Source organism: Pristiophorus japonicus, chromosome 2 (assembly GCF_044704955.1).
Source record: "Pristiophorus japonicus isolate sPriJap1 chromosome 2, sPriJap1.hap1, whole genome shotgun sequence".
Taxonomy (NCBI): Eukaryota; Metazoa; Chordata; class Chondrichthyes; family Pristiophoridae; genus Pristiophorus; species Pristiophorus japonicus.
In genome coordinates this window covers 62,470,000-62,494,658 of record NC_091978.1, presented here as the reverse complement: position 1 = coordinate 62,494,658, position 24,659 = coordinate 62,470,000, and the positions used below count along the sequence as shown (strand labels likewise).

The 24,659-nt window shown below is 45.3% G+C and overlaps 1 protein-coding gene across 1 annotated transcript in view; it reads left to right on the top strand.

Annotated features, from left to right (window-relative positions):
* LOC139228738 (cingulin-like protein 1) overlaps positions 1-24,445 on the top strand; it is a 165,625-nt gene extending 141,180 nt beyond the window's left edge. The window contains exons 11-14 of the mRNA XM_070860056.1: positions 3,618-3,721; positions 7,137-7,245; positions 22,074-22,237; positions 23,885-24,445. Coding sequence (XP_070716157.1) covers positions 3,618-3,721; positions 7,137-7,245; positions 22,074-22,237; positions 23,885-23,990 — 483 coding nt within the window. The 3' untranslated portion in view covers positions 23,991-24,445. The remainder of the gene's footprint in view (positions 1-3,617; positions 3,722-7,136; positions 7,246-22,073; positions 22,238-23,884) is intronic.
* The last annotated feature ends 214 nt before the right edge of the window (positions 24,446-24,659 follow it).

Sequence of the window (24,659 nt, the reverse complement as noted above, 5' to 3'; positions counted from 1 at the left end):
CAAAGTTGCAGGTCAGCCTCCACCCTGGAAGAACAGGTATTGCTGAAGTGCGGGCCTATTGCTGGGGTGCGGGCCGGCGGGGTTCTGTAGACGAGAAGCGGGAGGCCCATCGATGGCCGGCGGATCCGGGCGGCCCACGCGAAACAGAAACAGTCGGGCAGTGGCAGCGGCTGCGATGGTGGCGGCCACGGCAGCCGCAGGAGGGACGGCCACGGCGGGAGCGGAGGCTGCGGCGGCGGCGGGCGCGACTCGGAGAGACGTGAGGCAGAGTGGTGGATGCGGCAGCAAGCACTGAGCGACTCACTGTGACTGATCGAGTCCAGGGAGCCACTGCTGCAAGAGGGATTGATCTGGGCCGTTTTGCTTTTTCCCTTTCCCTCCTTCCTTGTTTCTTCTTCTTTCTTCGCAAGCAAGCTCAAGATGGTGGAGAGCCTCGTGGCATTGGAGACAAAGGCCAGCAGAACACCTAAAATGGCGGCACCCAAAGGAAGCCTCGTGGAAACCACAAGGTGGCGTCTTAAAAGGGAAATGCTCCCAGGAGTCTTAAAAGGGCCTTACACCACTGCCGTCCCCACATAAAGACTTTTGGACTTTTGTAAGGCTAAAGCGAGTCTGCTATGTGAATGTAGGATGATGGATTTATGATAAGAATTAATATTTTAATGCTGCGTGGTCACTGTGTTTAAAATAATGTACATGAATTGAGAATTATGATAAGGGTTAATATCTCAATGCTGAATGCACTGTGTTTAAATTCAGGGATGTGGATCCGTGACCAACATTACCAATGGGCTAATGCGTTTTACGATTTAGGGGATTTAAGCAACGGCTTTTTGAACTGGGGGTGGGGAAGTGATGTTGTGTATTGCTCTGGTACATTGAATGTATGATAAGTACAATGATGCACTACAGAGGGCGCTGTGGTGGGAGACCTGAAAGTACTTGCATGAGGCAGTATAAAAGGCTGCCCACCACACCTGTGCACCTGTGGAGCACTCTGGAGCTGTTCAATAAAGGACTAAGGTCACAGCAGTTAGATCAACACCAGACCATGTGGAGTCAGTGATTTGTATGTTACATACACCGCTGCTCACCTTTGGCTTGTTTACCATGAAGGAGCTCCACATAAAGCATTTGCTATGGGAGTTTCGTATCTGCCATGCGAACTATGTGGCCTGCCCAGCGAAGCTGATCGAGTGTGGACAGTGCTTCAATACTGGAGATGTTAGCCTGGACAAGGACACTAATATTGGTGCGCCTGTCCTCCCAGGGGATTTGCAGGATCTTGCGGAGATATCGTTGGTGATATATCTCCAGCGACTTGAGGTACCTTCTATACAACGTCCATGCCTCAGATCCATACAGGAGGGCGGGTATTACTACAGCCCTGTAGACCATGAGCTTGGTGGTAGATTTGAGGGCCTGGTCTTCAAACACTCTTTTCCTCAGACGGCCGAAGGCTGCACTGGCGCACTGAAGGCGATGTTGAATCTCCGCATCAATGTCTGCCTTTGTTGATAAGAGGCTCCCAAGATATGGGAAGTGGTCCACGTTGTCGAGGGCCGCGCCGTGAATCTTGATGATTGGAGGGCAGTGCTGTGCGGCGGGGACAGGCTGGTGGAGGACCTTTGTCTTACGGATGTTAAGCGTAAGGCCCATGCTTTCATATGCCTCAGTGAATACATTGACTATATCCTGGAGTTCAGCCTCAGAATGTGCGCAGACGCAGGTGTCATCCGCATACTGCAGCTCAACGACAGAGGTTGGGGTGATCTTGGACCTGGCCTGGAGGCAGCGTAGGTTAAACAGCTTCCCACTGGTTCTGTAGTTTAGTTCCACTCCAACGGGGAGCTTGTTGATTGTGAGGTGGAGCATGGCGGCGAGGAAGATTGAGAAGAGGGTTGGAGCAATGACACAGCCCTGTTTGACCCCGGTCCGGACGTGAATTAGGTCTGTAATGGATCCGTTGGTAAGGATCATGGCCTACATGTCGTCGTGAAGCAGGCGAAGGATGTTGACAAACCTTTGGGGGCATCCGAAACGGAGGAGGGCGCTCCATAGACTCTCACGGTTGACAGTGTCAAAGAACCCACAAAGCAACTACATTACAGATAGGAAGTAAAAGTTTAAACTTAATGGGTGTATTTCAGATTGAACGGGTACCTCAGGGGTTAGTGTTGGGTCCACTTTTGTTCTCAGTTTGATTAGGACGTGGAGATAAGGGCATATTTTATATACTTTTCAATGTATTTGTTCTCAGGAAGCTTACAACACTGGGCACGGCCACACATATAGGCCTTCCCTAGTTACCTGAGGGCATTAAGAGACAACCCATGGAGTCGCATGGTCGGGAGCGGGAGCAGTGACCAGTGAACCAGTCGGGGTTTAACAGGTATCCGGTGCCAGCCCACAAATAATGGATTTACTTTCCCCGTTTACCATGGTGGAATTTGAACTCAAATTCTCTGGAGTGCTAGTCCAGTATCATAATGCTTGGGCTACTGCACCCAATATCAACATTTATCAACAACACTGAAGTAGGGGGGTTCAACAAACAGCAAGGGGGACTAAAAAGAGACTTCAGGATGACATAGACAGGTGAGGCTATGAATTTGGGAAGAAAAACAAGTAACAGAAGTAAAAATTCGATGGAAAGGTGCTTAAGGGGCTCAAATACATCTTTGCCTGAAGGTGCGAAAGCAAGTAAATCAAGCCTTAAAAAGGCCAATGGCATTTTGAATTTTATAATTAAAGGCATAGAATACAAAAACAAAGAGGTAATAATAAATTTGTACAAAGCCACAGTTAAATATTCTGTGTCTTTAAAAATGCACCAAACTAAACCCCTGGGCATATTATTGAACAACACATGGCCAATTATGTGATGTCTGGTAGTTTGCATTTTGAGCACCAAATCAAAACAGCTATCTTCTTTTATATAGAGAAACCAAGGTGAAGGACCAAAGAACATAGTGCTGGACACCACCAAAGTCTGGCCTATATGTGACTCTAGTCCCACAGCAATATGGTTGACTCTTAACTGCCCCTTGAACTTGCCCTAATAAGCCACTCTGCTTCAAGGAGAAGGCCCATCACCTACTCAAGGCAACTAGGGACGGGCAATAAATGGCCAGCCTTGCCATCAATCTCAAAATCCTGAGAAAGAATTTAAAAAATATTACCATAACTGATGTTGAGGTAAATCAGGAATCAGTGATTAGGTGATACCAAGCTTGGGTTTCAGAAGCCTGAATATTGTAGGCAGAATGAAAAACAAAACTGAGGGAAGACAAGTTTCAAGGTGCCCGGAAAGAATTAAAAAACAAAACAGGAGCTATTAACTCTTATGCAATTTTGATGCCACCCTGATCAAGAATTTGTTAGTGCCAGTATAAAATTTTGGAACATTTGCCTTGAGAATAAATGTTCATATCATTTGGAAAATAACACTTGTATTCAATCTCAAACAGTACAACAAATATTCAGCAGATGGCACTGTTGACCAACCTGCTTCTCATGCCCCAGCAGCATTGTAGCCATCGAATCCACTCGTGTATTAATATTTTATAAATTAATCCTTCCTATTTATTCCTTTAATGTTTCTAAATTTCCTTTAGAACAAAGAACTTCGCCTTCAGGTAAAGAAACTGGAGAACTCGAGACAGTGCTCATGGGAGATGAGGCTCTTGGAGCTGGAGGATCAACTTCACACGGAGGAGAAGTACATCTATTCATTTTTAAGCCAGTTTCATTTTGTGTGCTTCTGAAAAAGTTAAATGGTGTGCAAGAGCTCTCTACATCCTCACTGTGTGAAATCAGAACTCGTTACACAGTCCCCTGCTGTAACAAGTGCTGTGGTTCGGCACTGACTAACCTGCGCATGTCATACAGCACACTATATTTTATGAATGATTGAAGTTGCTTGTCTTTATGTTTATAAAAACAGATAATAAATTGGATAACTTTAACTACCGGCTTAAACTAAATATTTCTGACTTCATGGGATACATTTTACGACTCAGCACTCCCGTGTAGAGCTTCACGTGACATGAACACACATGATATTTGATCACGGATGTCAGTGTGCTTGCTCTGTGATCTGTATAATGTTCCATCCATTAAACTTAATGGTTGAAGATCATAACATTGACCCCTACATACACCAATACAAAATATTCATATTAAGGTTTAATAAATGGGACTAACGATTTGTACTGCACTTTTTTTGAGAGACAAGCGACAAGTTATCTCTCGTAAAAAGATGCGTTTTAACCAGTGACTGGGCAGAGGCTCGCGATGCCTGCCCCGAGGAGGCCAAACCCTTCCATAGGCGCAAGCATTAACTCTCACTACAGGCAGACTGCCTGATGTGGGGCAGCCAAGTAGTTATGCCCTTATGAGGCAGGGAGGCGTTTGTCCGGGAGCTCCATCGCGAGCACCCGGGGATCGTCCTTATGAAGGCCATAGCCAGATCTCATGTCTGGTGGCCTGGCATTGACGTGGACTTGGAGCTCTGCGTCCGGCGGTGCACCATTTGTGCCCAACTCAGTAATGCCCCAGGGAGGCCCCCCTAAGCCCCTGGCCCTGGCCCACCAAACCGTGGTCGCGGGTGCATGTAGACTATGCGGGCCCATTCATGGGCAAAATGTTCCTCGTAGTCATCGATGCATTTTCAAAGTGGATCGAGTGCACCATTTTAAACTCGCGCACCACCTCCACCACTGTGGAGAGCCTTAGAACCATGTTTGCAACGCACGGCATTCCTGACATATTGGTCAGTGATAATGATCCGTGCTTCACCAGCGCAGAATTTCATGATTTTATAGTTGACCACGGTATAAATCACGTTAAGATGGCACCTTTCAAGCCGGCCTCCAATGGCCAGGCGGAGCGAGCAGTGCAGATCATTAAACAAGGCATGCTCAGAATCCAAGGTCGCGACTGCTGCTGGCATACAGATCTCGTCTGCATTCGTTGACTGGGGTTCCCCCCGCACAGCTATTGATGAAACGAACCTTAAAGACCAGGCTCTTGTTAATCCTCCCAGACATGCATGAAATTGTTGAGGCTAAGCGTCAAAAGCTAACTGAGTACCATGACCGAAATTCGAGGGGGAGGTGGAATGAGATAGGGGACAAAGTGTTTGTGCTAAACAATAGCCGGAGTCCCAAATGGCTTGCAGGGACAGTAACAGACAAAGAGGGAAATAGGCTACTGGTTGTACAAATGGACAATAGCAAAACCTGCCGGAGGCATGTAGACCAAGTAAAAAGTAGATTCACTGATAACACTGAAGAACCAGAGGCAGACTACAATGTAGAACTCACACCACACCTGGTGGACAGACAGATGGAACAACCTGAGGAAAGGGCAGTCTCAACAGACAGCCCAGATGAGATACCAGCAATCACACCGAACGAAACAGACAGCGCAGGCAAGATAACAGCAATCACACTGAACGAAACAGACAGCGCAGGCAAGATACCAGCAATCACACCGAACGAAAAACAGGCACCAAGGCAAACAACTGAACCACAATTAAGACACTCCATGCGAGAGCGCAGACCACCTGAGAGACTGAATCTATAAAGGCAATAAGACAATGGGGGAGGGTGATGTCATGTATCTCACATTACTGTATATAACTGTATCTTACCATGCTATACATGAATGTAACTGGATATGGCCTGTAACAATAAGCATACCTTACCACCAGGGGTGCACTTGCAGGAGACACTCCATACCTGTCCCACTGTGATATATAAAGGGAGGTCTCAGGTAAGTGCAGGACTGGTGAGCTGGAATTAAAGGTGCAGGCCCTGAGTGACCTTGACTTCAGCATGTGTCTCGTGTAAGTCAGTACATTAGAGTCAGGACTTAACAGGCGGGGGGGAGTGAGAGAGGCTGGGGGTGAGAGAGAGGCTGGGGTGGAGTGACAGAGGCTGGGGGGAGCAGGGGGGGAGTGAGAGAGGCTGGGGGTGGGGAGTGACAGGCTGGTGGAGTGAGAGAGAGGCTGGGGGGTGGAGAGAGAGAGGCTGGGGTGGAGTGAGAGAGGCTGGAGGGATGGTGGGGGGTAGTGAGAGAGGCGGGGGTGAGTGAGAGAGGCTGGGGGGGTGGAGTGAGAGAGAGGCTGGGGGGGGAAGAGAGAGGCTGGGGTGGATTGAGAGAGGCTGGTGGGGGGTGCGGGGGGAGTGAGAGAGGTTGGGCTGGAGAGAGAGAGAGGCTGGTGGGGGGGAGAGAGAGGCTGAGGGGGGGGGGAGAGGCTGGGGGCAGGGGTGGGGAAGAGAGAGAGGCTGGGGGGGAGGGGAGAGAGAGATATGGGAGGGGTGGGATCAGAGGGGAGAGAGGGAACTCAGGAGAGACGGATCACATTCTTCCAACCCTCTACAAGGGACATCATTGGAGTGGATGATATCCAGAAGTCACGACACTGTTACTATTCACTTCATACCCAATAAACCTGTCAATAATCCATACACAATGCCCCATCTATGGGGGGATGGGGGAAGGATGCATTTGCACTTGGGTAAGGCACTTTGACTGGGGGAGGAATGCACTTGGACTGGATGGGATAAGGCACTTTGGCTGGGGAGGGATGTTCTTGGACTGGGGTAAAGCACTTTGGCCCTTGTTGTCTTCTGTGGAACTCTGACCTCTATCACTTCAGGAAGTCAAAGTGGATCGAGTTACAATTTGCAAAGTCAGTGAGACCTTGGGAGGGGGAGATCCAGTGACACATTCCTGTGAAACCACAAGGTGTGGCATATCCTCCAAGGGGACCAATCAGAAATAAGGGGTGGAGCCTGTGGCCATTTTTGCAGTAAAATAAGCGCAGCCTTAATAAATACAGCAAAATTTGACACTGAGCCACATATGAAGATATTAGGACAGGTGACCAAAAGATTGGCCAAAGAGGTAGGTTTTAAGGAACGTCTTAAAGGAGGAAAGAGAGGGAGAAAGGGAAGGAATTCCAGAACTTAGGGCCTAGGCAGCTGAAGGCATGAACACTAATGGTACAGTGATGAAAAATCAGGGAGACTCAATAGGCCAATAAGGTGATATATTGCTGGTTCCTGACAAATTTATTATTGGTTGTGTTTGGATGATTGAGATGATTTAATTCTGTTGTGCCCTAGGGAGAAAGCTGTGCTGCTGGGTCTTGTTCACAAGATGGAGAAGAATGTGCAGGAGCTGACACAGGAAATCAATGACGACCGGCAGCAGTTTGAGGAGGACAGGAATCAGGTATCACACTGGGCTACGAAACTACCTCTGTGAGAAAAATAACAGTGACTCTGTAATTCCACCAGAAATGTTAAGATATGTTTCTTTCATGTTACTTTGCATTTTCAATGTTTTTAATACAAAACCTTATATACAAACGCAAGAACTACAGTTTTTGTTTTTCACCTTTGCTGCCTCCAATTTTCTCCAATCTACACAAAGCAGTCGTTTCTCAATTTCTTTCTATTCCCCATTGAAGATGCTGACTCATGCTGCAATATGGTTACATGGACCCAAGCTATCCCCTGCTACCTTGCTCAAGTGTGCATTCTTAATGTGTCATTCCTAGCCAATGACCGCAGGTCGGCTATTTAATCATTGGGACTCTCTTAACCATCCCCAATCCTGTTCACTCTCAACATCTGCTCACTCACAGCAGTCAGCAGCTGGAACCCGGGCTGTTTTTCCCCCTCCTTAACAAAGTACAAGTAAGGGAACAATTAGGATATAGCAGCCATAAGTTCTGACATTCAGGGTAGTCAGCAAGGGCAGACATCGATGACAAGGTCCAACTTCCAATGTGCCAGCGCAGCCTTTGGTCGCCTGAGAAAGAGAATGTATGAAGACCAGGACCTCAAATCTGGCACCAAGCTTGTGGTCTACAGGGCAGTAGTGATACCCGCACTCAGAAACGTGGACTATATACAGTAGACACCTCAAAGCGCTGGAGAAGTACCACCAGCGCTGCCTCCACAAGATCCCGCAAATCCATTGGGAGGACAGACGCACCAACGTCAGTGTTCTCGATCAGGCCAACATCCCCAGCATCGAAGCACTGACCACACTTGACCAGCTCCATTGGGCGGGCCACATCGTCCGCATGCCTGACACGAGACTCCCAAAGCAAGCGCTCTACTTGGAACTCCTACACGGCAAGCAAGCCACAGGTGGGCAGAGGAAACACTTCAAGTACACCCTCAAAGCCTCATTGATAAAGTGCAACATCCCCACCAGTACCTGGGAATCCCTGGCCCAAGACCGCCCTAAGTGGAGGAAGAGCATCCAGGAGGGCGTTGAGCACCTCGAGTTTCGTCGCCGAGAGCATGCAGAAAACAAGCGCAGACAGCAGGAGTGTGCGGCTAAACCAGACTCCCCACCCACCCCTTCCTTCAACCACTGTCTGCCCCACCTGTGACAGAGACTGTAATTCCCGTATTGGACTGTACAGTCACCTGAAAACTCACTTTTAGAGTGGAAGCAAGTCATCCTCGATTTCGAGGGACTGCATCCTCGATTTCGAGGGTAGAAAGCAATAAGAAGCCTGTTAAAAAGTTTGTTTTTAAAAATGTTTAAGGGAAGAGTAAATGCATGGGACGAGTAAAATGGAAAGAGATACTGGAAGGAAAAGATGTGGAAGGAAAGTGCAATATCTCTTCCAAGAGATAGTTTTTTTTTATCGTAGAATCATAGAATCATAGAATGGTTACAGCACAGAAGAAGGTCATTCGGCCCATCGAGCCCGTGCCGGCTCCCTGCAAGAGCACCTCAGCTGGTCCCCCTCCCCCGCCTTTCCCGTAACCCTGCAATTCTTTTTCGCTCGTACTTATTCAATTCCCTTTGAAAGCAGTGATTGAGTCTGCCTCCACCACCTTTTCAGGCAGTGCATTCCAGATCCTAACCTTTCGCTGTATAAAAATGTTTTTCCTCATGTCATCTTTGGTTCTTTTGCCAATCATCTTAAATCTGTGTCCTCTGGATCTAGACCCTTCTGCCAATGGGAACAGTTCCTCCCTATCTACTCTGTCCAGACCCCACTCCTCTCAATCTTCTCTGCTCGAAGGAGAACAACCCCAGCTTCTCCAGTCTATCTACGTAACTGAAGTCCCTCATCCCTGGAATCATTCTCGTAAATCTTTTTTGCACCCTCTCCAAGGCCTTCACATCCTTCCTAAAGTGCGGCACCCAGAATTGGATACAATAATCCAGTTGAGGCCGAACCAGTGTTTTATACAGGTTCATCATAATTTCCACGGTTTTGTACTATTCTTGAAGCCCAGGATCCCATAAGCTTTTTTAACTGCTTTCTCAACCTGCCCTGCCACCTTCAATGATTTGTGTACATATACCCCCAGGTCTCTCTGTTCATGCACCCTCTTTAGAGTTCCTTTTTAAGATGCAAAAGGAATTCATCCTTGAACTGAGTCAGGGATAGAATACAAGAATGGAACAAGATTGTCTTATTAAGAAAAGCATTAGGCATATAAATGTGTTAAATGTCAGGAAAGAATAGACGGAGGAGATTACATAGCATTCACAGCACAGAAACAGGCCTTTCAGCCCAACAGGTCCAGCCCGGGGCTTCTGTTCCACAGGAGTCTCCTCCCACTCTTCTTCATCTAATCCCATCAACAAATCCATCTATTCCTTACTCCCTCGTGTGTTTATCTAGCTTCTTCAAAATGCATCTATGCTACTACTCCTTGTGGTAGTGATTTCCACATTCTAACCACTCTCTGGGTAAAGAAGTTTCTCCTGAATTCTCTATTAGATTTAATAGTGACCATCTTATATTTATTGTCCCTAGTTCTGTTCTCCCACGTCCATGGAAAGAGCTTCTCTACGTCTACCCTATCGAACGCATTCATAATCTTAAAGACCTCTATCAGCTCACCCCTCAGTCTTCTCTTTTCTAGAACTATAAATATAAGAACATAAGAATACAAGAAATAGGAGCCTACTCCGCCATTCAATAAGATCATGGCTGATCATTGACCTCAACTTCACTTTCCTGCCCGATCCCCATATTCCTTGATTCTTCTAGAGTCCAAAAATCTATCTATCTTAGCTTTGAATATACTCATTGACTCAACATCCACAGCCCTTTAGGGTGTGAAGAAATTCCTCCTCATTTCAGTCTTAAATGGTTGACCCCCTTATCCTGAGACTGTGCCCCCTAGTTCTAGACACTCCAGTGGAGAAAGAACCTGTCAGCATCTACCTTGTCAATCCCCCTCGGAATCTTATATGTTTCAATGGGATCACCTCTCATTCTTCTAAACTCCAGAGACTATAGGCCGAATCTACTAAATCTCTCCTCATAGGACAGCCCTCTCATCCCAGAGGACTTCATCTAACTCCCTTTTGAATATATTTAGTGAATTGGCCTCAACTACTTCCTGTGGTAGAGAATTCCACAGGTTCACCACTCTCTGGGTGAAGAAGTTTCTCCTTATCTCGGTCCTAAATGGCTTACCCCTTATCCTTAGACTGTGACCCCTGGTTCTGGACTTCCCCAACATTGGGAACATTCTTCCTGCATCCAACCTGTCCAAACCCGTCAGAATTTTAAACGTTTCTATGAGGTCCCCTCTCACTCTTCTGAACTCCAGTGAATACAAGCCCAGTTGATCCAGTCTTTCTTGATAGGTCAGTCCCACCATCCCGGGAATCAGTCTGGTGAATCTTCGCTGCACTCCCTCAATAGCAAGTATGTCCTTCCTCAAGTTAGGAGACCAAAACTGTACACAATACTCCAGGTGTGGCCTCACCAAGGCCCTGTACAACTGTAGCAACACCTCCCTGCCCCTGTACTCAAATCCCCTCGCTATGAAGGCCAACATGCCATTTGCTTTCTTAACCGCCTGCTGTACCTGCATGCCAACCTTCAATGACTGATGTACCATGACACCCAGGTCTCGTTGCACCTTCCCTTTTCCTAATCTGTCACCATTCAGATAATAGTCTGTCTCTCTGTTTTTACCACCAAAGTGGATAACCTCACATTTATCCACATTATACTTCATCTGCCACGCATTTGCCCACTCACCTAACCTATCCAAGTCACTCTGTAGCCTCATAGCATCCTCCTCGCAGCTCACACTGCCACCCAACTTAGTGTCATCCGCAAATTTGGAGATACTACATTTAATCCCCTCGTCTAAATCATTAATGTACAATGTAAACAGCTGGGGCCCCAGCACAGAACCCTGCGGTACCCCACTAGTCACTGCCTGCCATTCCGAAAAGTACCCATTTACTCCTACTCTTTGCTTCCTGTCTGACAACCAGTTCTCAATCCACGTCAGCACACTACCCCCAATCCCATGTGCTTTAACTTTGCACATTAATCTCCTGTGTGGGACCTTGTCAAAAGCCTTCTGAAAGTCCAAATATACCACATCAACTGGTACTCCTTTGTCCACTTTATTGGAAACATCCTCAAAAAATTCCAGAAGATTTGTCAAGCATGATCTCCCTTTCACAAATCCATGCTGACTTGGACCTATCATGTCACCATTTTCCAAATGCGCTGCTGTGACATCCTTAATAATTGATTCCATCATTTTACCCACTACTGAGGTCAGGCTGACCGGTCTATAATTCCCTGTTTTCTCTCTCCCTCCTTTTTTAAAAAGTGGGGTTACATTGGCTACCCTCCACTCCATAGGAACTGATCCAGAGTCAATGGAATGTTGGAAAATGACTGTCAATGCATCCGCTATTTCCAAGGCCACCTCCTTAAGTACTCTGGGATGCAGTCCATCAGGCCCTGGGGATTTATCGGCCTTCAATCCCATCAATTTCCCCAACACAATTTCCCGACTAATAAAGATTTCCCTCAGTTCCTCCTCCTTAATAGACCCTCTGACCACTTTTATATCCGGAAGGTTGTTTGTGTCCTCCTTAGTGAATACTGAACCAAAGTACTTGTTCAATTGGTCTGCCATTTCTTTGTTCCCCGTTATGACTTCCCCTGATTCTGACTGCAGGGGACCTACGTTTGTCTTTACTAACCTTTTTCTCTTTACATACCTATAGAAACTTTTGCAATCCGCCTTAATGTTCCCTGCAAGCTTCTTCTCGTACTCCATTTTCCCTGCCCTAATCAAACCCTTTGTCCTCCTCTGCTGAGTTCTAAATTTCTCCCAGTCCCCAGGTTCGCTGCTATTTCTGGCCAATTTGTATGCCATTTCCTTGGCTTTAATACTATCCCTGATTTCCCTAGATAGCCACGGTTGAGCCACCTTCCCTTTTTTATTTTTACGCCAGACAGGAATGTACAATTGTTGTAATTCATCCATGCGTTCTCTAAAAGTCTGCCATTGCCCATCCACAGTCAACCCCTTAAGTATCATTAGCCAATCTATCTTAGCCAATTCATGCCTCATACCTTCAAAGTTACCCTTCTTTAAGTTCTGGACCATGGTCTCTGAATTAACTGTTTCATTCTCCATCCTAATGCAGAATTCCACCATATTATGGTCACTCTTCCCCAAGGGGCCTCGCACAATGAGATTGCTAATTAATCCTCTCTCATTACACAACACCCAGTCTAAGATGGCCTCCCCCCTAGTTGGTTCCTCGACATATTGGTCTAGAAAACCATCCCTTATGCATTCCAGGAAATCCTCCTCCACCGTATTGCTTCCAGTTTGGCTAGCCCAATCTATGTGCATATTAAAGTCACCCATTATAACTGCTGCACCTTTATTGCATGCACTCCTAATTTCCTGTTTGATGCCCTCCCCAACATCACTACTACTGTTTGGAGGTCTGTACACAACTCCCACTAACGATTTTTGCCCTTTAGTGTTCTGCAGCTCTACCCATATAGATTCCACATCATCCAAGCTAATGTCTTTCGTAACTATTGCATTAATCTCCTCTTTAACCAGCAATGCTACCCCACCTCCTTTTCCTTTTATTCTATCCTTCCTGAATGTTGAATACCCCTGGATGTTGAGTTCCCAGCCCTGATCATCCTGGAGCCACGTCTCCGTAATCCCAATCACATCATATTTGTTAACATCTATTTGCACAATTAATTCATCCACCTTATTGCGGATACTCCTTGCATTAAGACACAAAGCCTTCAGGCTTGCTTTTTTAACACCCTTTGTCCTTTTAGAATTTTGCTGTACAGTGGCCCTTTTTGTTCTTTGCCTTGGGTTTCTCTGCCCTCCACTTTTCCTCATCTCCTTTCTGTCTTTTGCTTTTGCCTCCTTTTTGTCTCCCTCTGTCTCCCTGTATAGGTTCCCATCCCCCTGCAATATTAGTTTAACTCCTCCCCAACAGCACTAGCAAACACTCCCCCTAGGACATTGGTTCCGGACCTGCCCAGGTGCAGACCGTCCGGTTTGTACTGGTCCCACCTCCCCCAGAACCGGTTCCAATGCCCCAAGAATTTGAATCCCTCCCTGCTGCACCACTGCTCAAGCCATGTATTCATCTGCGCTATCCTGCGATTCCTACTCTGACTAGCACGTGGCACTGGTAGCAATCCCGAGATTACTACTTTTGAGGTCCTACTTTTTAATTTAGCTCCTAGCTCCTTAAATTCTTTTCGTAGGACCTCATCCCTTTTTTTACCTATGTCGTTGGTACCAATGTGCACCACGACAACTGGCTGTTCTCCCTCCCATTTCAGAATGTCCTGCACCCGCTCCGAGACATCCTTGACCCTTGCACCAGGGAGGCAACATACCATCCTGGAGTCTCGGTTGCGTCCGCAGAAACGCCTATCTATTCCCCTCACCATCGAATCCCCTATCACTATCGCGCTCCCACTCCTTTTCCTGCCCTCCTTTGCAGCAGAGCCACCTACGGTGCCATGAACTTGGCTGCTGCTGCCCTCCCCTGATGAGTCATCCTCCCCAACAGTACTCAAAGCAGTGTATCTGTTTTGCAGGGGGATGACCACAGGGGACCCCTGCACTATCTTTCTTGCACTGCTCTTCCTGCTGGTCTTCCATTCCCTATCTGGCTGTGGACCCTTCTCCTGCGGTAAGACCAACTCACTACACGTGATACTCACGTCATTCTCAGCATCGTGGATGCTCCAGAGTGAATCCACCCTCAGCTCCAATTCTGCAACGCGGACCGTCAAGAGTTCGAGGCGGATACACTTCCTACACATGTTGCGCCCAGGGACACCGGAAGTGTCCCCGAGTTCCCACATGGTACAGGAGGAGCATATCACATGGCCAAGCTCTCCTGCCATGTCTTAACCTTAGATACCCTTAAATTGGTAATAACAATGTTACAGTTCACTTACTGATATAAAAAAGAAAAGAAAAGCTACTCACCAATCACCAGCCAATCACTTACCCCATTAGCTGTGACGTCACTTTTTGATTACTTTCTACTTCTATTTTGCTTTCTCTCCCGCTGTAGCTGCACCGGTACGCTGGCTCTCGATCTCCCGCTGGGCTTTTGATAGGTCGCTCCCCTCTCACCAACTGCCGCTGGCTCTCGATCTCCCGCTGGGCTTTTGACAGGTCGCTCCCCTCTCACCAACTGCCGCTGGCTCTCGATCTCCCGCTGGGCTTTTGACAGGTCGCTCCCCTCTCACCAACTGCCGCTGGCTCTCGATCTCCCGCTGGGCTTTTTTCTGTTGACTCTGCCTAATCACCTTGTCATTTTCTTAGTGCCCGGTTACCCCTTACTTAATAATGGATTCCAGCATTTTCCCGACGACTGATACCAGGCCATCTGGCCTGTAGTTCCCTGTTTTCTTTTCCCCTCCTCTCTTGAATAATTGAGGAGTGCCAAAAATAAGGGCTGCAAAGAGAGATCACAAGGAAAACCTAGCTGGAAACATAAAGCAGACGATTAAAGCATTCCAGTATGTCAGTTGTAAACAAAAGGTGCAAAGTGGGGTTTGGCCCACTAGAACATGACAGTGATGAAGTGTTGCCTGAAGATAGAGAAATTGCTGAAGTTCTTAGCTGTTATTTATCAACAGTGTTCACAAATTAAATGAGGGATGAATTGGGCTGCTGTTTAAATATGAATATAGACTGAGATCTGAAAATCACAAGAGAGGACATATTGGAGAGGTTGTTGAAGTTCAAGGTAGATAAGTCTCCTGGCACTGATAACTTTCATCTCAGGTTTCTGAAGGAATTAGCTCAAATGATTGTGAGTCATCTTCCGGAGAGTTTTCAGAGTTCACTGAAGTTGGACTAAATTCCAGAGAATTAGAAAAATATTGAATGTGACTCACTCCCACCTTGAAAAAGAGGGCAATGGATGAACCATCAAATTGTAGACATGTAAGCCTTATCTCTTCCATTGGAAATCATTTGAAAGTATCATGAAGGATACTATAAGGGGGTATCTTTTGGGAAGTAAGATAATCCAAGACACTCAGCATGGTTTCAGGAGTGGGATATCATGTCTGGTTAATTTATTGAATGTTTCTGAGGTGATGATAGGCCTAGTAGTTAGGGGATATGCACTGGGGGTAATGTTACTTTTGTCTGATGGCATAAAACAGGTGATATTGAATTAACTACCCTTCATACATCCTGCCTGATTTTCTTTTCCTTTGAAGTCAATGGAAGGGAGAATCAGGTGTGGTGTATAATGGGCGGTCAATTCGATGTCATCCATTTTACACCATTGGCCAAATTTAAAATTATCCCCAGTGGATGTTACCTACCTGAATTTCAGGAAGGCATTTGACACTGCTCCATATAATAGGTGACTACCGATAGGCAAATCGAATAACTATGGGTTAGATAGGGCTTTAAACTAAAAAATGGGGGTGTGAAGGGTCAGGTGAGGAAAAATTTAGATATCTAAAGAGAAAGGTCAATGCAATAGAGCAGTGTAGCGATTTGGGTAAACATAAGCAGAGTGTGACAGGAAGGGACAGAGAGTTAAATGGTAGCAATGCAGCAGAAAATAAGATCAAACAGGGAATAATGGTAAAAAAATTTAATTAAAGGCTCTTTATCTGAATGCATGGAACATTCGTAATAATATAGATGAACTAGTAGCACAATTAGAGATAAATGGGTTTGATCTAATAGTCATTACAGAGACGTGGTTGCAAGATGTCCAAGGTTGGGAACTAAATGTCCCATGGTACTTGACATTTTGAAAAGACAGGCTGAATGATAAAGGAGGGGGCGGCAGGTAGGCCTCATAATAAAGGATGACATAAGGACACTAGAGAGAAAGGATCTTGGTTCAGAAGATCAAGAAGTAGAATCAGTATGGGTGGAGATAAGGTATAATAAGGGGCAGAAAACACTGGTGGGAATAGTATATAGGCCCCCTAACAGTGGCTATACCATTGAACAAATCATTAATCAAGAAATAGTGGGAGCTTGCAACAAAGGTAATGCAATAATCATGGGAGACTTTAATCTTCATATAAACTAGACAATTCAAATTGGTAAAGGTAATCTGGAAGATGAGTTCATGGAATGCATTCGGGACAGTTTCTTAGAACAATATGTTATGGAACCAACCAGGGACCAGGCATTATAGATCTTGTATTGTGTAATGAATCAGGATTAATTAGCAACCTCATAGTAAAGGATTCTCTGGGGCAGAGTGATCAGAATATGATAGAGTTACACATTATGTTTGAGAGTGACTTGCCCAAGTCCGAAATTAGAGTCTTAGGGCCCAAGTTTGGTCGACATACCGCCGGCTGCGGTCAAGATGTTTTTTGGGTGCTCTCTTTGGGTTGATAGGATCCTCTGAAGGATTTCTAGCAGTTTTAAAAAAATGTTTTGATAATTTTTTATTTTTGCCATTCCTCCCCTCCCTGGGCCCAACTCTATCCTTGGCATTACTTTGCCGAAGATCGCATTTTCTGACCAGAATGCGACCTACCGCCCGCTGCCACCCAGAATCAGTATGTAAGGCCCATTTTTTCCACCGGGCGGTTTTCTCCACATTTTTTCACCAAACTTCGCCCTAAGACTCTAGTTTCGGACTTGGGCAAGTAAACGTTAGTCCCTTATAGGCTGAGGCAGAGAAAATTATTATGGGGAATAAGGAAATGGCAGGAACGTTAAACAAATATTTTCTATCTGTCTTCACAGTAGAAGATGCAAAAAGCATAACTAAAATGGTGGGGAACCAAGGGTCGAATGAGGGTGAGGAACGTAATGTAACCAATATAAGTAGAGAAAAAGTTCTAGAGAAACTAATAGGGCTAAAAGCTGGACCTGACGGTTTACATCCTAAGGTTCTAGAAGAGGTGGCTGCAGAAATAGTGGTTGCATTGGTTTTGATCTTCCAAAATGCTCTAGATTCTAGAACGGTCCCAGCAGATTTAAAGGTAGCAAAGGTAGCAAATGTAACACCGCTATTCAAGAAAGGAGGGCAGAAGACACTAGTGGGAGCTGTGTACAGGCCACCAAATAATAGTAGTGAGGTTGGGGACAGCATCAAACAAGAAATAAGGGATGTGTGCAATAAAGGTACAGCAGTTATCACGGGCGACTTTAATCTACATATTGATTGGGCTAACCTAACTGGTAGCAATGCAGTGGAGGAGGATTTCCTGGAGTGTATTAGGGATGGTTTTCTAGATTAATATGTCCAGGAACCAACCAGAGAGCTGGCCATCCTAGACTGGGTGATATGTAATGAGAAGGAACTAATTTGCAATCTTGTTGTGCGAGGCCCCTTGGGGAAGAGTGACCATAACATGGTAGAATTCTTTATTAGGATGGAGAGTGACAAAGTTAATTCAGAAACTAGGGTCCAGAACTTAAGGAAAGGTAACTTTGATGGTATGAGGCGCGAATTGGTTAGATTAGACTGGCAAATGATACTTAAAGGGTTGACGGTGGATAGGCAATGACAAACCTTTAAAGATCATATGGATGAACTTCAACAATTGTACATCCCTGTCTGGAGTAAAAATAAAACGGGGAAGGTTGCTCAACTGTGGCTAACAAGGGAAATTAAGGATAGTGTTAAATCCAAGGAAGAGGCATATAAATTAGCCACAAAAAGCAGCAAACCTGAGGACTGGGAGAAATTTAAAATTCAGCAGAGGAAGACAAAAGGTTTAATTAAGAGGGGGAAAATAGAGTACGAGAGGAAGCTTGCTGGGAACATAAAAACTGACTGCAAAAGCTTCTATAGATATGTGAAGAGAAAAAGATTAGTGAAGACAAACGTAGGTCCCTTGTAGTTAGAATCAGGTGAATTTATAATGGGGAACAACGAAATGGCAGACCAATTGAACAAATACTTCGGTTCTGTCTTCACGAAGGAAGACACAAATAACTTTCTGGATGTACTAGGGGACCGAGGGTCTAGTGAGAAGGAGGAACTGAAGGATATCCTTATTAGGCGGGAAATTGTGTCAGGGAAATTGATGGGATTGAAGGTTGATAAATCCCCAGGGCCTGATAGTCCACTTCCCAGAGTACTTAAGGAAGTGACCCTAGAAATAGTGGATGCGTTGGTGATCATTTTCCAACAGTCCATCGACTCTGGATCAGTTCCTATGGACTGGAGGGTAGCTAATGTAACACCACTTTTTTAAAAAGGAGGGAGAGAGAAAACGGGTAATTATAGACTGGTTAGCCTGAAATCAATAGTGGGGAAAATGTTGGAATCAATCATTAAGGATGAAATAGCAGCGTATTTGGAAAGCAGGGACAGGATTGGTCCAAGTCAGCATGGATTTATGAAAGGGAAATCATGCTTGACAAATCTGGAATTTTTTGAGGATGTAACTAGTAGAGTGGACAAGGGAGAACCAGTGGATGTGGTGTATTTGGACTTTCAAAATGCTTTTGACAAGGTCCCACACAAGAGATTGGTGTGCAAAATCAAAGCACATGGTATTGGGGTTAATGTACTGACGTGGTTAGAGAACTGGTTGGCAGACAGGAAGCAGAGAGTCGGGATAAACGGGGCCTTTTCAGAATGGCAGGCAGTGACTAGTGGAGTGCCGCAGGGCTCAGTGCTGGGACCCCAGCTCTTTACAATATACATTAATGATTTAGATGAAGGAATTGAGTGTAATATCTCCAAGTTTTCAGATGACACTAAATTGGGTGGCGGTGTGAGCTGTGAGGAGGACTTTAAGAGGTTGCAGCATGAATTGGACAGGTTAGGCGAGTGGGCAAATACATGGCAGATGCAGTATAATGTGGATAAATGTGTGGTTATCCATTTTGGGGGTAAAAACACGAAGACAGAATATTATCTGAATGGCGGCAGATTAGGAAAAGGGGAAGTGCAGCGAGACCTGGGTATCATGGTTCATTTGTCATTGAAAAGTTGGCATGCAGGTACAGCAGGCGGTGAAGAAGGCAAATAGTATGTTGGCATTCATAGCTAGGGGATTTGAGTATAGGAGCAGGGAAGTCTTACTGCAGTTGTACAGGGCCTTGGTGAGGCCTCACCTGGAATATTGTATTCAGTTTTGGTCTCCTAATCTGAGGAAGGACGTTCTTGCTATTGAGGGAGTGCAGCGAAGGTTCACCTGACTGATTCCAGGGATGGCTGGACTGACATATGAGGAGAGACTGGATCAACTGGGCCTTTATACACTGGAGTTTAGAAGGATGAGAGGGAATCTCATAGAAACATATAAGATTCTGACGGGACTGGACAGGTTAGATGCGGGAAGAATGTTCCCGATGTTGGGAAAGTCCCGAACCAGGGTACACATTCTAAGGATAAGGGGCAGGCCATTTAGGACTGAGATGAGGAGAAACTTCTTCACTCAGAGAGTTGTTAACCTGTGGAATTCCCTGCCGCAGAGAGTTGTTGATGCCAGTTCATTGGATATATTCAAGAGGCAGTTAGATATGGCCCTTATGGCTAAAGGGATCAAGGGGTATGGAGAGAAAGCAGGAAAGGGGTACTGAAGGAATGATCAGCCATGATCTTATTGAATGGTGGTGCAGGCTCGAAGGGCCAAATGGCCTACTCCTGCAACTATTTTCTATGTTTCTATGTTTCTATGAGAGAAAACAGGGAACTACAGGCCAGTTGGCCTGACATCAGTTGTTGGGAAAATGCTCAAATTCATTGTTAAGGAAGTGGTATCATGGCACTTCGATACTCATAATATGATTAGGCATAGTCAACATGGTTTAATGAAAGGGAAATCGTGTTTGACAAATGTATTAGTTTTTTGAGGATGTAACAAGCAGGGTAGATAAAGGGGAACCGGTAGATATAGTATACTTGGGTTTCCTAAAGGCATTCGATAAGGTGCCACATAAAAGGTTATTATACAAGATAAGAGCTCACGGGATTGGAGGTAATGTATTAGCATGGATAGAGGATTGGCTAGGACAGAAAACAGAGAGTAGGGATAAACGGGTCTTTTTCAGGTTGGCAGGCTGTAACTAGTGGGGTGCCACAAGGATCAGTGCTGGGGCCTCAGCTATTTACAATCTATATTAATGACCGAGATGAAGGGTCTGAATGTAATGTATCCAAGTTTGCAGATGATACAAAGCTAGATGAGATAGTAAGCTGTGAGGAGAACACTAAGTGTCTGCAAAGGGATATAGATAGACTAAGAAACATAGAAAATAGGTGCAGGAGTAGGCCATTCGGCCCTTCTAGCCTGCACCGCCATTCAATGAGTTCATGGCTGAACATTCAACTTCAGCACCCCATTCCTGCTTTCTCGCCAATAGAAACATAGAAAATAGGAGTGAGTGGACAGTAAGGTGGCAGATGGAGTATATTGTTGGGAAAGGTGAGGTTATTCACTTTGGTAGGAAGAATAGAAAAATAGATATTTTTTAAATGTGAAAACTTTAAAATTTGGTGTTCAGAGAGATTTGGGTGTCCTTGTGCAAGAAACACAGAAAGCTAGCATACTGGTACAGCAAGCAATAAGGAAGGCAAATGGCATGTTGTCCTTAATAGCAAGGGGTTGGAGTATAAGGGTAAGGAAGACTTGCTACAATTATACAGGGCCTTGGTGAGACCACACCTGGAGTACTGTGCACAGTTTTGGTATCCTTATCTAAGGAAAGATATACTTGCCTTGGAGGCGTTGCAATGGAGGTTCACAAGATTTGATTCCTGGGATGAGTGGGCTGTCTTATGGTGAGAGATTTTGTAGAATGGTCCTATACCCTCTGGAGTTTAGAAGAATGAGAGGTGATCGCATTGAAACATACAAGATTCTGAAGTGGATTGACAGGGTAGATGCTGAGAGGTTGTTTCCCCTGGCTGGAGTGTCTAGAACTAGGGGCACAGTCTCAGGATAAGGGGTCGGCCATTTAAGACGGAGATGAGGAGGAATTTCTTCACTCAGAGGGTTGTGAATCTTTGGAATTCTCTACCCCAGAGGGCTGTGGATGCTGAGTCTCTGAATATATTCAAGGCTGAGATAGGTAGTTGTTCAGAGTCTAGGGGATTCAAGGGATATGGAGATCTGGCTGGAAAGTGGAGTTGGGGTCAATGATCAGCCATGATCTTACTGAATGGCGGAGCAGGCTCGAGGGCTATGGGACCTATTCCTGCTCCTATTTCTTATGTTCTTATGTTCTTATAAGATCCAAGCATATGGGATAGATGGCAATGTCTTAACATGAATTGACAAATGATTGTTTGTGAGACCAAAATGAGTAATAGTGCATGAACAGGTTTCTGGTTGCCAACCTGCGGAATGATGCAAGGTTCAGTGTTTGATTATCATTTTTATAAATGACATAGAGGCAAGAATTGTGTCCAAAGCATCCAATTTTGCAGACAATACTGAATTTGGAATGTGTCAAATAGTGAATATCAATGCATACAAATTCAAAAGGAACTGTAAAAGATTGATTAATGGGTGGAGAAATGGCAGATGCAATTTAATGCAGGGAAATGTAAGGTTTTGAGATTTGGCAGAGGAAAGGTTGACGTGGATTACGTGCAAAATGGGGATGTGTAGAATGATAAAGGGATTACTGTGGAATACTGACACAGTGCAATCAGAGAGAATGCTTTAAGAAAAAAAATTGCAAATGGTAGAAATCTGAAATAAAAAGGAAAATGCAGCATTTTCTGACTTTGATGAAATGTGCGATATCCTCTAACTCCCTGTGTTTTATTTGAATTGTCTCTTACAGCTTTTTTTGCGCATAAAGACCCTGAAACAGCAATTGATTGAAAGCGAGGAAGAGATCGATCGGCTCGATGCTCATTGCAGACGAGACCGAAGAGAGTTTCAGGAACAGGAGGAGTTGAGCGAACAGCTCACAATGCAAATCTCCAAGCTACAGAAACAGCTCAAGTGAGGCAGCCACTGAATGATTCATATTATCAAATTAATACAGGAGCACATTCAGTAACTGTCCATGACTTAATGAAACTATTGATTTAACTCTCAAACTGACAGGATTTATTCCACACCCTAACTCACATTCGCTTTCCTTTTTGCTTTCTTCCTTGTCTAGTTAGGAGTATTAAAAGAGAAGGAATACTTAAGTGAATGCTGGACTTGCTTTTCAAATTTTGGCATTTCTAGATTCACCCAAATGTGGGAATGAAGTACTGGCATTTATGCAGAAATGAAGAGAGCTGCTGTGGGATGCAGCCGGCAACCCCTTCGCGTATGGCATTGGAGAGGCACCAGATCAGTTTGGAGACCAAGGCCTAGAAATTCAGGCATGCCCACTTTTGGGCCTCAATGGTGAGGCCCGAGTGGGAGCCTGATATTGGGCCGCAGACAATATTTTCATCGAGCCGGTGAGCTGTGGAGAGGAATAGACAGCTCGCTGACGAATTGTGATTGAAGATCGGGCCACTGCTGGCGTCACAGCGGCCCCCAGATAATTGAGGATGGAGGGCGATCGGGTTGGGTGCAGTGGTCGGGGAGGAAGGAACAGTGACGATTGGGGGGGGGGGAGGGAGTGGCCATATGATAAAGGGTTACCATCTGCATCCTACTAGCCCCATGTAAGTATATGTTTAAAATGTAACCTTGTTGAATACAGCCTAACAAGCAGTCTCTTTAAGAGCCGCCTGTTAGGCTGCAGATAGGCCTGGTTTTCCTGATTGCAGGCGGCACTGGCACCAGCTGCCTCAGGGTGGACCAATCTTACAGTGGGGGCCTCAAACAAGTATTAGGTCCTTTATTTGCATAGGCAAACTTCCTAACTTCTGTTTCAGGCGTGGGTGCAGCACACCGATTTTTTGGCCTATACCAATATAGCGGGTGGCGCACTTTTGGCTCGTAATGAGGGAGCGCTTCCTGCCCGCCATATTGGAGAATTAGGAGGCCGTTTAGCACCCCAAAAATATCTAGGCACAAAACTAGTAAATTTCTAAAATAGGAAAAATGAATAACTTAAATGAAAGTATTATGTAGTAGACATTTCACTTTTTATTCCCAATTGTCTTCTCCTTTTATCCCACCTTCTCCTGAAGTTGGGAATGCGCTGTAGAACCGCAAACCAAATTGCCACTTGGCCTGTGATAGTCTCGACAGTAAGTGTTGGGGGGTCGAGAATTGGGGAGCAACGTCACAAGCTTTTACGACGTAGTGCAAGACCTGGACGACATTCAGGCTTGGGCTGATAAGTGGCAAGTAACATTTGCACCATACAAGTGCCCATCTCCACCAAGCGAGAGTCTAACCACCTCTCCTTGATATTCAACGGCATTACCATTGCCGAATCCCATACAATCAACATCCTGGGGGTCACCAATGACCAGAAACGTAACTAGACAAGCCACATAACTACTAAGGCAAAAAGAGCGGATCAGAGGCAAGATATTCTGCAGCGAGTGTCTCACCTCCTGATTCCCCAAAGCACTCATGAAAACTCAGCGCCTGAAACGTTAACTCTGTTTCTCTCCCCACTGGTGCTGCCTGACCTGCTGAGTATTTCCAGCATATCCAGTTTTTATATTGACAATGCACTCTTTTGGTTCCTAGGTATAAAGAAGTCGATTTTGTGACGGAGATGTTCGAAAGAATGAACCTGAGGATAAGTCTGGAAAACACTTTGGAAGAGAATGAAGAACTGTTCGAGGGCCAGTAATCGAACTATAGGGACGATTTTACACAAATCATGGCCCTGAAAAGGAGCCTGACCCACTGGGAGTACCAATCAGGAAATTGCAACCCTCCCATTACTCCCCCCCAAAATATAGAAATGATGTGAACAATATTTTATTTTTCGACAAAAAAAATTAAATTTATGTTATGGTGAAAAATTCCAAATGATTTTTAATTGAGGCTGATCTTTTACATCGGATTACATAGGATATACGGCACAGAAACAGGCCATTCAGCCCAACCAGTCCTTGTCGGCGTTTATGCCTCCTCCCATCTTTCCTCATCCAACTCTATCAGCATAACTCTCTATTCCCTTTTCCCTCATATGCTTGTCTAGCTTCCCCTTAAATGCATCTATACTATTCACTTCAACCACTCCCTGTGGAAGCGAGTTCCACATTCTCCCCACTCTCTGGGTAAAGAAGTTTCTTTGCAATTCCCTATTTCATTTCTTGGTGACTATCTTATATTGATGGCCTCAAGTTATGCTCTTCCCCACAAGTGGAAAGTAAAAGTGAGATCCTGGTGGATCTACATTTCACCCACCTGAGAAATGAACCTAGTTTGAGAGACTACATGAGTGGTAATTTCTTGTCATTGCACTCCCAGCGGGCACTGGGTGGTCCTCTCATAGATTAGAGAGCATTCCATT